General features: G+C 30.7%; 1 protein-coding gene across 5 annotated transcripts in view; it reads right to left on the minus strand.

Moving 5' to 3' along the window:
* LOC115233175 (3-hydroxy-3-methylglutaryl-coenzyme A reductase) overlaps window positions 1–12,878 on the minus strand; it is a 16,643-nt gene extending 3,765 nt beyond the window's left edge. Inside the window, exons 1-8 of one of the 5 annotated variants that reach the window (XM_029803463.1) lie at window positions 12,543–12,878; window positions 6,537–6,596; window positions 4,969–5,176; window positions 4,564–4,678; window positions 3,638–3,725; window positions 3,236–3,533; window positions 1,778–1,941; window positions 1–341 (exon numbers count right to left, since the gene is read on the minus strand). The exon at window positions 1–341 is cut by the window's left edge and continues 257 nt beyond it. In XM_029803463.1, the coding sequence (XP_029659323.1) occupies window positions 1–341; window positions 1,778–1,941; window positions 3,236–3,533; window positions 3,638–3,725; window positions 4,564–4,678; window positions 4,969–5,148 (1,186 nt within the window). In that variant the 5' untranslated portion in view covers window positions 5,149–5,176; window positions 6,537–6,596; window positions 12,543–12,878. Of the gene's footprint in view, window positions 342–1,777; window positions 1,942–3,235; window positions 3,534–3,637; window positions 3,726–4,563; window positions 4,679–4,968; window positions 5,177–6,536; window positions 7,610–12,542 lie in introns of those variants that run through there. The other 4 variants (XM_029803465.1, XM_029803466.1, XM_029803461.1 and 1 more) reach the window with 4 other exon arrangements.
* Window positions 12,879–12,968: the final 90 nt, after the last annotated feature.

Raw genomic sequence — 12,968 nt, forward strand, 5'->3', positions numbered from 1 at the left:
GAATGCCGAATCGTTGTCGCAACGACATGTTCATGGTATCCGGACTGACGGAGCCATCGTGATGACTCTCCGCTTCCTCTTCCGCTTCTCTCTTCTCCCGTTGGAATCTTAATCGTTTGGCAATCATGTCGCTTCTATCGAAGAAGATGAACTTTACGACCAACGCCAGTAGCAAAATTAATATCACGACATACTCCGCGCTGGGAATCAGCCAACTCATCAGGGATTCCTCTACTCCGAAGCTTTTGTTATGATCGGAACTGTTTAACATTGCCTTTTCTGTGGATATCGTCGTTATTTTCGGCGCGTACTCGTTTTTTTCACCCTTGAAAGACCAGCGGCTGCAACGGAGGATAGCAATGAGATATAAATTAATACATAATTCAATTCAAATAATTATATATACATATAATGTATATACAAAATTGTGCGATCATGTCACTTAATGCATAGTTATGAACATGCATAAGTTTGCCATTATATTCCAGTTATTTTTGTCCATGCAATATAAAAATTGTAAATGTAATTTTAACGAAATGACAATTGCAGTTATATAAACTGTAATATTGTGAATATTTATAATTAAAATCATTAAAATTCTGCTATAAAGACTATGTTTTACATACACGATTTGTAATTACATCACATTGCTTTACATTAATTACATTATAATTAATTATAATCAATTCTGTTTTTTTATTGAAACAAACACGAAACGATTGCGACAATATCTTTTCTTAAACTAAAATATTAACTCGACGAGTAATAAACGGACAAAGAAACGTAAAGTATTCTGCATTCATTGCCTCTTCTCCATAGTGCCACTTATTTTTGGATTCTCATTTTACTTTGTATAGACGACTATCGATCTTTTGTACATGCTTTTTATTATTAACGTTCATGCAATATTAAAATGCGTAAACACATTATCATTCATAAGAACTTTGTATAAAAAAAACGTAGCACTTAATATAATATTTCAAAACACGAATTGTACAGTTGTATAAAATATTGTCGTACCACAACAAAGAGTATCGTAATTATTATATAAAAATGAAATTTTGCAGAAGACTTATTTTTTTTCTTGTACAAAAAAAGTAGAATCGCGGCATATCAGAATTATATCCGAATTAATACACACGAGAATATTTTATTTATTTAAAACGATTCTTGCAATTTTTATATTTACGATTTCGTCAACTTCAAATAAAGAATCAAACTGTCATAAAATCCTTTTTCCCAAGAAAACGATAAACAATAATTTTCAATGGTGGTGCTATCGATTTCGTTGTATCTCCATCACACAAACATTCATTTAAAAGTTAACGAGAAAACAGATGAAAGTATTTGTAACATTTCCGCGCGATAAGCGAGCTAGCTCACATCCCGTTCATATCACGATACCGACAACCCTTTGAAAACGTCCAAACTTCTTAGCGATAAGATCCATTCCACGAAAAGCTTCATTGAATATTGAGACTTTTCATTGAATAGAGATGTATATCTCTACGTATGTTAACGCGTTGTCATGAACCTGACCCCCAAAGTAGAAATTAGGCGTTACAAACACGGTGTTCGACAAAAGCGGCGTAAGCATAAAAAAAATGGGGTCAGATTTACGATAGCTTCTCTTGCCACGGTTTCCTGCTTCGCCGCGTGTATGTATACGATATTACATTGTCGTATACAACCGCCTTCTTAAAGTTTTTAAAGCTCGTGTATTGAGGAGCAAAAAAATTCGTTGCGTTATCATAGCAAGATGATATAATGTAAATACCTATAAATGTATCTATTGGCATGTACTATAAATAAACCGGCGAGCATGATCATTTTGACTCGTTCCACCACGGGATTCGGCTTCTGATCCTCTTCGTTTAACGGCTGCATTATGAATATCTTGTCCGCACTCAATCGGCCCATATTATTATTTCCGCGAGAAAGCTGTAATAATAATATTTTCATATGTGACAAAATAGTTTTTATCGTTTGTATAATATTGGAGTATTTGCCTTTGACCTATGATTTTGAAATCTTTTTTCAAGTCCTAGTAATACTTTTAAACTAACAAGGAATCTCGGAATCCGGAAATTCTGATTTTGATGAAACTTTACACACATTTAAGGGGAACAAATAGATGAATTTAGAAATTTTAGTTGCTGTCTAAAAACGATTTTAATATCTTCTCCCTCATCTTCATTAGTTTCTTCAAGTTCTTTTATTTTGTCAGCTGCGACAAATTCTACATCAGGTAAGTTTTAGTCTCAATGATTTTCAAATTCTAATGTAGTATCGGTCTGCATAGCAAATGATATGTCATCCATTGAATTTTTTATAATATCCTTTATAGTATCATATAATTCGATTCGCTAAAAAAAAAATAATTTTTGTCAAAGATTTTTGAAAAAATTTTTTTCAAGATTTTGTTAATGTGATTAAATAGAGGTATTTTTATGATAAAACTTTTGTATAAAACATTTTTTGATATCTCATAATTTTCGAGATTATCGAAAAAATCAAAAAGCCACTCTACGTATGATGGACGATTTCTCTTCTTAGAATCGTTTTTGAGCGGCAACTGAAAATTTATAAATTCATATATTTACCCCCCCTCAACATTTTATTAATGTGATTAAATAGAAGTGTTTTTACTGTGAAATTTTTGTATAAAACATTTTTTAATATCTCGAATAATTTTCGAGATACATCAAAAAAGCAAAAAGCTTTTCTATACATATGAGGAATAATTTCACTTCTTAAAATCGTTTTTGGGCCGCAACTGGAAATTTCTAAGTTCATCTATTTATCCCCCCCACATGTGTGTAAAGTTTCATCAAAATCAGAATATCCAGGTTCGCGAGGTTCTTTTGCAAGTTTTTTTTGCAAATTCTTATATTTAAATAAACTTGATTCCGTATCTTATTTAAATTCCGAATATCAAAAAAATTGTATATTTATCTTATATATGTATATTTAGCATTTGTATACTTTTTAAAATATATATTTCATGATTATTTTCATTATATCGGATTTTTTCAACGAATAGCGAGCGTAGCTTATAAATCTCGTGCTCTTCAATTTTACAGTGTTATACTTTCTACGCTTAAAATAGGATAGATTACGCATATACTATACATGCGGAATGATTTAAAGAAAAAGAGAAATTACAAAAAAGAAAAGCGTAATTCCGATATAGAACTCCTCTTTAGAAAAAAACGTCAAATCAAACTGTACCTACCTCCAATATAAGTGACAAACATGCCGGATAAAATGTTAGGAAGACAACATAATTGACTACCACTCCGAAACACGCGATGGTGCAGAGAATCTCCAGCCTCCTAACACCCGATAGGGTTCCTATACCGATCAGAAGAGTTTCCACAAGGGTGTCCAGGGTGATGATCGGTCCCAACAGAGACATGCCGCGCGCAATGTTTGCCTTGACTTCCTCTTGACTTCGCGAATTTAGTGCGCATTGCGCCAACGTCGCGGCCTTAGAAAGGTCGATAAGAAGCAGAAAGAAGAATAAGGCGTCTCTGGAAAAAGAATAACGTCACGTTGCATATAACCGCGAAAAGATTTTACCCTTATCTTACACGTAAAGATATTACATATTATAAGTACATGATACAATACTCACTTCAAGTCCGCAATATCGCTGCGGCTGAAACTCACTACGCTGGTGGTATACACCATACTAGAAAATACACAAAACAGGCCGGCGATACCTGTAATATGTAAGAAAGAAAAAAATCTGCTGAGTATATATATATGTATATATATATATATATATATATAAAATAAATTATTAATATATAAATTAATAAAAAATAATTATAAATTAATAAACTTGTTAATCGATAATAATAAATTAATATATAACAAATTAAAAAGCACTTGTGTATTAATCGATATTAACGATCGAAACTGATGATAATTTCGAGGAATTCAATTATGCTGGGAATTAATAAAGGACCTTACGAATCGATCGATTGTTTTGTTCATTTCTTTCAAACAAATGTAAGGATTATAGTTGGGTGTTCGAAAGTATCCAATTTCGAAAAGTCGGTGAAATTATAATTCGGTCTAAATTTCTAACGATCGTTAATGTGTTAGCGGGATACATCGTGCGGCGCGAGCTCGTTGCAAATTAAAATGGATTAGCGTGAGCGTAATCACATTAATTACGTACAATTAAGTATTAACTCGCATGTGCGAATTCAGTAATCAAATTCGAGTAATTGAACGCGCGATACTCCGCACGGAGAACTTTGTGCTATCACTTTCCACGAGACTTTCACTGCTCGCACCGCCGAAGGCTTTCACGGGCCGCTTGGGAAGATCCGGTTTATGAATAATCCTGATATGCATAATTGTTACGTATTTTTCTCTCTGTGAATTTCAATCTCTAACATATGGAAATATGACCGACGTAAAATAAATGATTTGCAAAACAAAATAATTACATGACAAATTAAAATCAAAGCTCGTAATAAGTAAAAATAAATGAAAAAATGAAAATAATAAGAAAAACTTTATATAAAAGTAGTGTATAAATATCTTTACCTAAAATGTATTTAGATCCCATTCTTTGTAAGTTGCGGAAATGATAATAAATGAATAGTATCGCCAAGCAACGTATTATCGTCATCAATACAATGTCGGCTGCTTTTAGGTGCTGCTGGACACAAATACATTATAAATTTTCTCTACTAAAACCATAAAAACAATTCATATAAAATTGTTATATTAATCATTTCGTTAAATATATATCTTTAGATAATAATTCTAATTTTTTTTTTAATGTAACATTTAATATATTATAAACTATATAATCAATGTGGATTACAATTGATATTATTGATATAACTTTAATATTTTTATTAATTTTTAATAAAATATCGTAAAAAAATATGGTGTAAAAGAACTTGATGCCCATACGAGAATAATCAAAGCTTACAAAATATTTACCGTGGTGTTGCATCTGTTGTGGCTACAGTACGTAGCACCGGATAGGCCTTCTTCGCGCGCCTGTCTAGTTCCGGTGTCCATGTTGAGCATGCACACTGTCAAAGTGCAGGTCGTGACAATTACCTCCAAGGGATAACTGGCGCAGAACCGGCCGTACATCTCGAATATACGCGTCAACATTGTGTCCTTTTGTTTTGCCGTGCAAGAACTGCAACATATTTTTAATCCTTTCAGAATATCTACTCAAACTTTATAGAAAAATTCCTTGTTTTTCCAAATATTTTTGTTTAAAATTCTAGATAAAAAAACATATTAAAGATTTTTTGGTACAATTTTCTAAAAAAAATTTTTTTTTTTTTTTTTTTTTTTTTTAATATACGCGCTTTTTAATGTTTTTCACTCATGCAAAGGAAAGACACAACCACTTAAGTTTCAAATACTAAATAAAAGTACTAAAAGAGAAATAATGTATTAAAGGGGAAAAAAAAAACTGACTAGCTTTCGTAAGATAAACGTTTTTCACTTGCATTTCCATTTCTTTTTTTATCAGTAAAAATTATAATAAAGAATATGTACTGCATATTAAATATTTTGTTAAGACACATTGAATATATAAATAGAGATGGTTATATATTTCTAATATCTTTTAGACACATAATTCACTTGGCTTGCCGATTGCTTACAATATAAATGCAAAATTATCAAAGAGATAATTTTTTACAAAGTTCCTCGAGTCCCAATAAAATTCCATGAAAATCTCTAGGTACAAAAGAAATCCCTGACAATTCCACGTTTTTCCAGAGAGTACCAGAGATACTTTGATTATATATCTGTGCGCAATCTTCATTAAAAAAATAATTCGTTTAAACTAGCTGATTGTGAGAATACGATCTCTTCCGAAATGGAAATGTATAATTGTTCGCGATTTGCATACAACGCGAAGATAACATCAAAGTTTAGGTAAAATGACGTCATCTCGCGAATGTCATATCATATGCATAATTGCCGAATTAATAATTGTTCATCTATCTAATTCTCTGCCATGTATATATACACATTTCACATCTACGTTATAAGTTTTGTATATTCAATTTCAAAAATTTCGAAATTATTTAATTTTCACAATAGTATTTTCACATAGTTTTTAGTATATTGATTCGAATAGATTAGATTTAGATCTCGTAAGAAAATCGTTTCAATTTCTTATAGAATGTATGCGTGTATATGTGTGCGCACGAGCGCTATACTAATGTGAAAAGTTTTATAACTGTAAAACTGTAATAAAAATTCCACAGAAAATTATTTCAAAAAATATCTTCTTGAAATGGAATAGCTTATTTTCCCTAAAGTTCCTGGTTTATGTCTGTTACAATAAGAACAAGAAATATTAAACAAATGCGAAACAACACAATTACTCTTTTAAAAAAATAATATTCAAATAAAACGATATTAATTGACATACTGGAAAATCATCGTAATTATAGATGCGGTCGTAAATATAAGTGTAAGTATGCTGCATATTTTTCGTTGATATTCTCGAATTCCAATAATTCCAAATAATATATTACCTGATGATTAGAATAGACCATTGTTGAGTAATGATAACATTTTTCAGCGAAGTTGGTCTCCTTAAAGAAGATTCAATTTTTACATTTTCTAGATCTATATTATATACTCACATTTTTATTCGTACACTAGCTATCACATATTTAGTGCGCTAACTAATGTCTACTATATATACGTGCAGATAATTATTCTAGAATTTATATAGTAAATGCAATTTTTTTATTATTATCGTTTCCGTAATATTTGCATATCTCGATTATACTCTTGATGGAAATTTGTAAAATTACGAAATTAATTCTGATAGGTATGAATATCTATATTCAACATCATCGAATATAATTCGTATTCGTACAATGCAGTAATTTCCATTTGTCGAAGATGCCTTACTGCTATAATATTTTTCCAAAAGTTGGACAATCGAGATGTCTTCACACACTTTTTTTCACCGATATCTATTTGACTGTAAAAAATTCATCACGCGTTAATGCTATTACAACATCCGTTCCCGAATACATACATCAAACAATCTATTTCTTTCATGTTTTCTAGTCAATCATTGACTACTAGAAAAAAATTGCTTCAAAAAAATCGAATAAATTTTATTCCACATAAATGTTGAACTCGAGACGTTTGATTAAAATAAATCTCCGAAATGAAACGAATAAAATTATGAATACTTCACACGTATACGGAATGTTCCTTTAACCATGGATATTTTCAAGTTCTAGGGCACCCTATATATGCTCGTAAAACAGGATAGTTTTTTAACGGGTACGATAAATACTAGCATAAGACTCGAAATGTCTGTCAAGGTCGGTGACTTTCCAAGAGTCGAGAAGTACTCATGAGTATTTCTACGCAACCGAGACTGTGTCCTTTTACTGTCTTTAACAGATGCTATCTTAAAGAAACACCCATTCCTTTGATTGCAATTAACGCTTTCACACTTGTGCAAAACGAGATATTTGGGGGATATCGTAATGAATCGCTAAGCAAAGATTTAAAATATTTGTATAATAATTTAAATTGTCCTTTTAAAATTTTAAATATTATTTAAAAAACTTACTACTAAAAATTATCATTATTGTATTTTATACTACGTTGTTTTACTTGTAAGAAAAAAAAATTAATTTTGGATTGATTTTTTTTTTCTTTGAGAAGAGTTTTAAAAATACATGCATCATTTTCGAGATATCCTGTTTTTTTAATTTTGTTGTTGTTGTTATTAGTTAATTTGTTTTTTTTAACATATCAATATAATATCCTCATCTAAAATATGATACCTAAATACGGAATGATATATTAAAAAGAAATCAAAACATAAAAAACAAATAATATCTACTTTAATTACATAAGAACCAGAAAGCACACTATTTGTTGCCATAATTAGACTTAATTATATATGTACAATAGAATTAGCACGATTTTAAAAACAAAAAATTTTACAGAATCTTAAGAATTATTTATAGAAAGAATTAAGAAACAGCAAGTACATTGCATCAATATATTAAAAAGTTAGATATCTCGAAAATTATGCATTTCCGGAAATTTTGCCAAAAGAAATAGATGCTTATTTCTTGATAAAGAATGTGAGATGTACCCTATTCATATGGGATATCTTATACAGGGTATCTCTAAAGTCTGACCCCACCCCTGGATCTCGGAAACGGCTTTAAATATGGAAAAATGTTTCAGACAAAAGTTGTAGAATATTGAAGGGGACACACGATAAAAATTATGGACTAATGGGAGATACCATTTAAGAAAACACCGATGAGCTTCACCTGACCTTCAATAGGTCACTCAAAGTCAAGTCCATAATTTTTATCATATATCCCCCTCAATATCCTACAACTTTTGTCTGAAACATTTTTCCATACTTAAAGCCGTTTCCGAGATTCAGGGGTGGGGTCAGACTTTAGAGATACCCTGTATACACGTTCATACTTCCATTATTTAGAGTTTATCTATTTATCTATCTATATACTTTTCTCTATAATACATTCCACAGTCTTTGATATGATGAATGAATGAATTATGTTTGCATTGCAATATTATAACTCTTTCTCTTAAGAAAGGAGATGCATATTAATCAGAAAGTTTTGTTTTTAAAATGACAAATTTTTTTAATAACGGTTTGATATCGTTTTAATGTATGCATGTATTATTAATACACATCTGTTTAGTCTAGGTTTCGGTTGAAATTATCACACGCACGATAACAGAATATAATTATAAATCTATAAAAATCTTAAAAATATGCTGAAATCGGAGTCTTTTTAATACACGAGGGGCAACCCTCCAGCCTATGAAAGAATAATGGTACCGATCTAACGATGGAGAACGATTTGCGATAAATCGGTCGACCGTAGGAAGGAGAGGCCAAGTTAAACATACACTGCACATCACGACCGATCGTCCCATGAAAAATGCAACACTTTTGAGTCGCATGCATCGATGATTATGCAGAGTCATATCGCTCACGTCCAAAAATTCTTTTGAATTGATAAATATGTGAGTTTTGACATTTGAATTAGAAAAAGCTTAGAAAATGCCCCAACAATTGACAACATCTTGTAAGTATTTCTCGAAAATAAAGAGTAAAAAAAAAAAATCCAGGCTTCGTTCTTTTAGTGCTATTTCTCGCAACAACAAAACATGAAATTATTTTCGCATTTTAAAACGAGTCATATAGAATTATAGAATTATTCTGATAAAAATTGCTACCGATAATGTATACATACATACATATATATATATATAATGCAACGCATGTAATAATTATCATTATAGATGATATTACCCTCGATAATAAATACCTATCATATTGGCTACATTGCGCAGAAATAAAAAGTATACAATTGCATCATGCAAATAAAAAGTAACCTGATTAATGTAGAACGTCCAATTTCTCAATCGTTTGTAACTCAAGGCCTATCGACACTTCTATTAAGATTCTGAAAAAGTCACATTCTTTTTAATTCAATCTCTCCAATATCGTAGTCGAGAGAGAAAGTGTGAACGATCTGTTTCGGACATCCTGTGTACATCCTTTTTTTCATATTTCGTATCTCTTTCGGTTTTCGTCAACTACCGTGTATTTAGAGGTGAAATGTCTACACTTTTCCAAACGCGCCGAGAACGTGTCGCTACTTTCTTTATTCCTTCGCGTTCCAGAAACGTTCACTTCTCTTCTCGCATTAATGCAACGTTTCAATCGCGTCGCTTCCTCGCGTTGTTCACTTTTTCCATACGATACGTTTCTCTCTCGCGACCGGGTAACCCTCAAGTATATGAAATTTACTTTCTTCGCCGACATATAATGTGAAGAATCTGCTAGTCTTTTCTTATATCAAATTACAATGCTGAAACGGCTAATATAATAGCTGTAGGATTAGATATGTGATTCGCAAATTACAGTTTATGATCGTTGCAAATTGACGTAATTCCAATATTATCAGGATAGGCGTGAATAGATTACTATTAGGTGTGGTTGAGCAAACACAGCCATTAACACAAAAATAAATATTGTATTTAATCTGTATTCAAATACAAAAAAAAGATATTCGTTGAATCCGTCTTATATGCATTATTCACTCGGCAGTTTAATCCGTAAGAAGCGTAAGAAGCGTACTAACAATAAGAATCGGTTCGCAACACACGATGTGTGTGAGATAACTCAAGCGCGTGTCCTTGGAGTCGTAATGAAAGTCCTAGGAATCCCAGTGTATACATGCCTTAGAATAGTATTTTTAAGATAATAAACTTTCAACGAGTTCAATAAATTTTTCAACGAGCTCTTCTGATAGATCGGCGCAAAATCTAAATTTGAAACTTAAACTTCGAACTCGGAGCATCCTTTCACGAGATATTTATTTGTTTGTATGTACATGTATGTAAATGTATAATTCAAAACGAAACATCACATTACAATTTGTAAAATTTCTATCAATACTAATTTCGTAAATTGTCTAATTAATTACAAAAGTTTTGTGATAAATTAGACAATTTTAATAATTAATATCATTTTTTCGCTTTGTGTATATCAGATCAGTTATGTATTTTTCTCCTTCATGAGCGATCGTTGAATATCAATGAGAAAGCGATTTTTAGCGGATGACAGTCGGTCGAATCAAGAAAAGAATAAAATTAAAATATTCCCTATGCTATGACATGATAGACTTTTTGAACTTATTTTTATCATTTCTTTATTATTAGTATTATAATGGCTATTAATTAAATGAGGAGTTGCTAAACTATTCTATTAATTAATATATTTATCATTATAACCTCCTTTATCATTATTATTTTAATCAAAAGTTCATCCATTATATTTCTTAAGTATTTCTTAAGAGAGAAAAATTAAATATAATTGCCCACCATTACATATTTTATTTCCTCATAAAGTATTTTTATTGTCTAATTTCAATATTAAATAAAATATCAAAAATCATTGTAAAAAAACTATTACAAGAATGTAAAAACGCATGCAAAAACAAAACTTTAACATTTAAAGTTTTAATTAGAGATATATGTAATATTAAAATTACAAAGTCTAGATAAATGGTGCGACATCAAACTTTCACTAAAAACAAATTATTTTCGCATTTGAATGTTTTCGTTTAATTTTGATTTAGCGTAATTTCTCTTATTAGACACATCGCTACATTCATAATTTGATTAAATTTGTTATTTATTTCTTAAAAACAAACTACATCAAAACATGCTGATATAAAAGTTGGTTTCAAGTTTTTATTTTCAGGCATAAGGAAATGTCGATTTCACGTCTCACGAAAGTATCAGATATGATAGGTTATAGATTATCTGCTTTCCAAAATAAAAATTCTGTTGCATTTTAATTTTAATAAATGTTTAAATAAATAATTATATAAGTATTAAACATACTTTTAGACAAATAAACATTTTAGAAAAGTAAAATTTATTTCCCTTCACACCACATCTTTTTAACACGATGAACCGAGTAATATATACAGTGCATTATGTATTAAGGGGACTAGGCAGTCAAAAAATCAATATTTTTTTTTATTTTTCGAAACTGTTATGTTTCCCGAGTAAAATTTCGTTTGATTTATTTCAAAATTCGGAAAATTGCGGCCGAAAAGCTTGAGTGGTGCGCGAACGTTTTCGTTCGAACGCAGATAATCATAATCTAATAATAATTATTCTTATATAAATAATCCTAATCTTGAATATGACATAATCGATGTTTTTCTTGTTTTTAATATAATTGCTTTTTTTGTTGTGTAAAACGTGTGGTAAAAATACTATGCTGCTAGAAAACATTAAACAAGGTATGTATTGAAAATCATACTTTAAAATCTTTCAAAACTTTAAACGCGTTTTTCTCCGTTTTTTTATTTTCTTTTCGTTTTGCAGCGATAACTTAAATACAGGGGGTCAAATCGACTTGAAAAAAATTGAGCATGCTCACAATATGTATAATTTCGGACTGAACATCTAAAAAGTCTGTGCAAAGTTTAGTTTTTTTTAAAAAAAATCGAACAACTCTTTTTTTCGACGAAAAACAAACTTATTTAAAAAATCGCCATTTTATAGCCGTCATTTTAAAAATTTTGTTCTAATTTTTTTTACAGAACCAGATGTATTTTAAAGAATAATTTACAAGGTCGCTGTATCTTTATACTTTAAGTCAAAATTACTGCAAAACAAAAAAAAAACATACTTAAAAATCCTCTTCGATCAGCCATCTGTAGCGCCATTTTTAATGCATATTTTCAATTATAAAATTTTTTTTATAGTTTATGATCCTAATAAACATTTTGTTAAAGGACAAGTCTCGATTTCAATTCATTTCTTTGTAATAAATTCGCTCCGAAAAACTTCATTTTCGACAAATCTGACTGTGTAACAGTCCCCCTAAAGCATTGAGCAAGACAGATATGCTTGGATGCAAATATCAGACATCAAACAAAAAAAAATATCAAAAAGAATGAAATAATAAATCATAAAAATCAAATAAAACATACCTAATTTAAAAATAGATATTTGAAATGACGAAACTTCTTGTTGTCACGCACTTGACGATAGCTGTTTGACGATGCCAAAATATTATTTTCGGTTTCTAGGAGCGCTCTTTATCGTTCCCTTGTGTCTCAAAATTGATAATAACCGTTTTATATATATAAATTCAACGAACGATTCAACGCATATACATATATATGAAGAATCCGAGAGAATAAAATACTAGTCAGACTACGGCAATAAGCACGTGGCAAGGCTGACTGGCAGTTCAGCCGCTTTATGAGATTCGACGTTCTATGCGCGGGACGCAAAACTCTCCATCCGTATGACACGGCGCGCACCGGTCGACTGACTGACGTTTGCCGCGAGCGACGCTTATACTATTACCGCTGCCTCGGCCATTTCCGTAAGCGCTCGGCCGCGCTCGGCAT

This window comes from Formica exsecta, unplaced genomic scaffold, assembly GCF_003651465.1.
Source record: "Formica exsecta isolate Colony F162 unplaced genomic scaffold, ASM365146v1 scaffold161, whole genome shotgun sequence".
NCBI classification, from domain to species: domain Eukaryota; kingdom Metazoa; phylum Arthropoda; class Insecta; order Hymenoptera; family Formicidae; genus Formica; species Formica exsecta.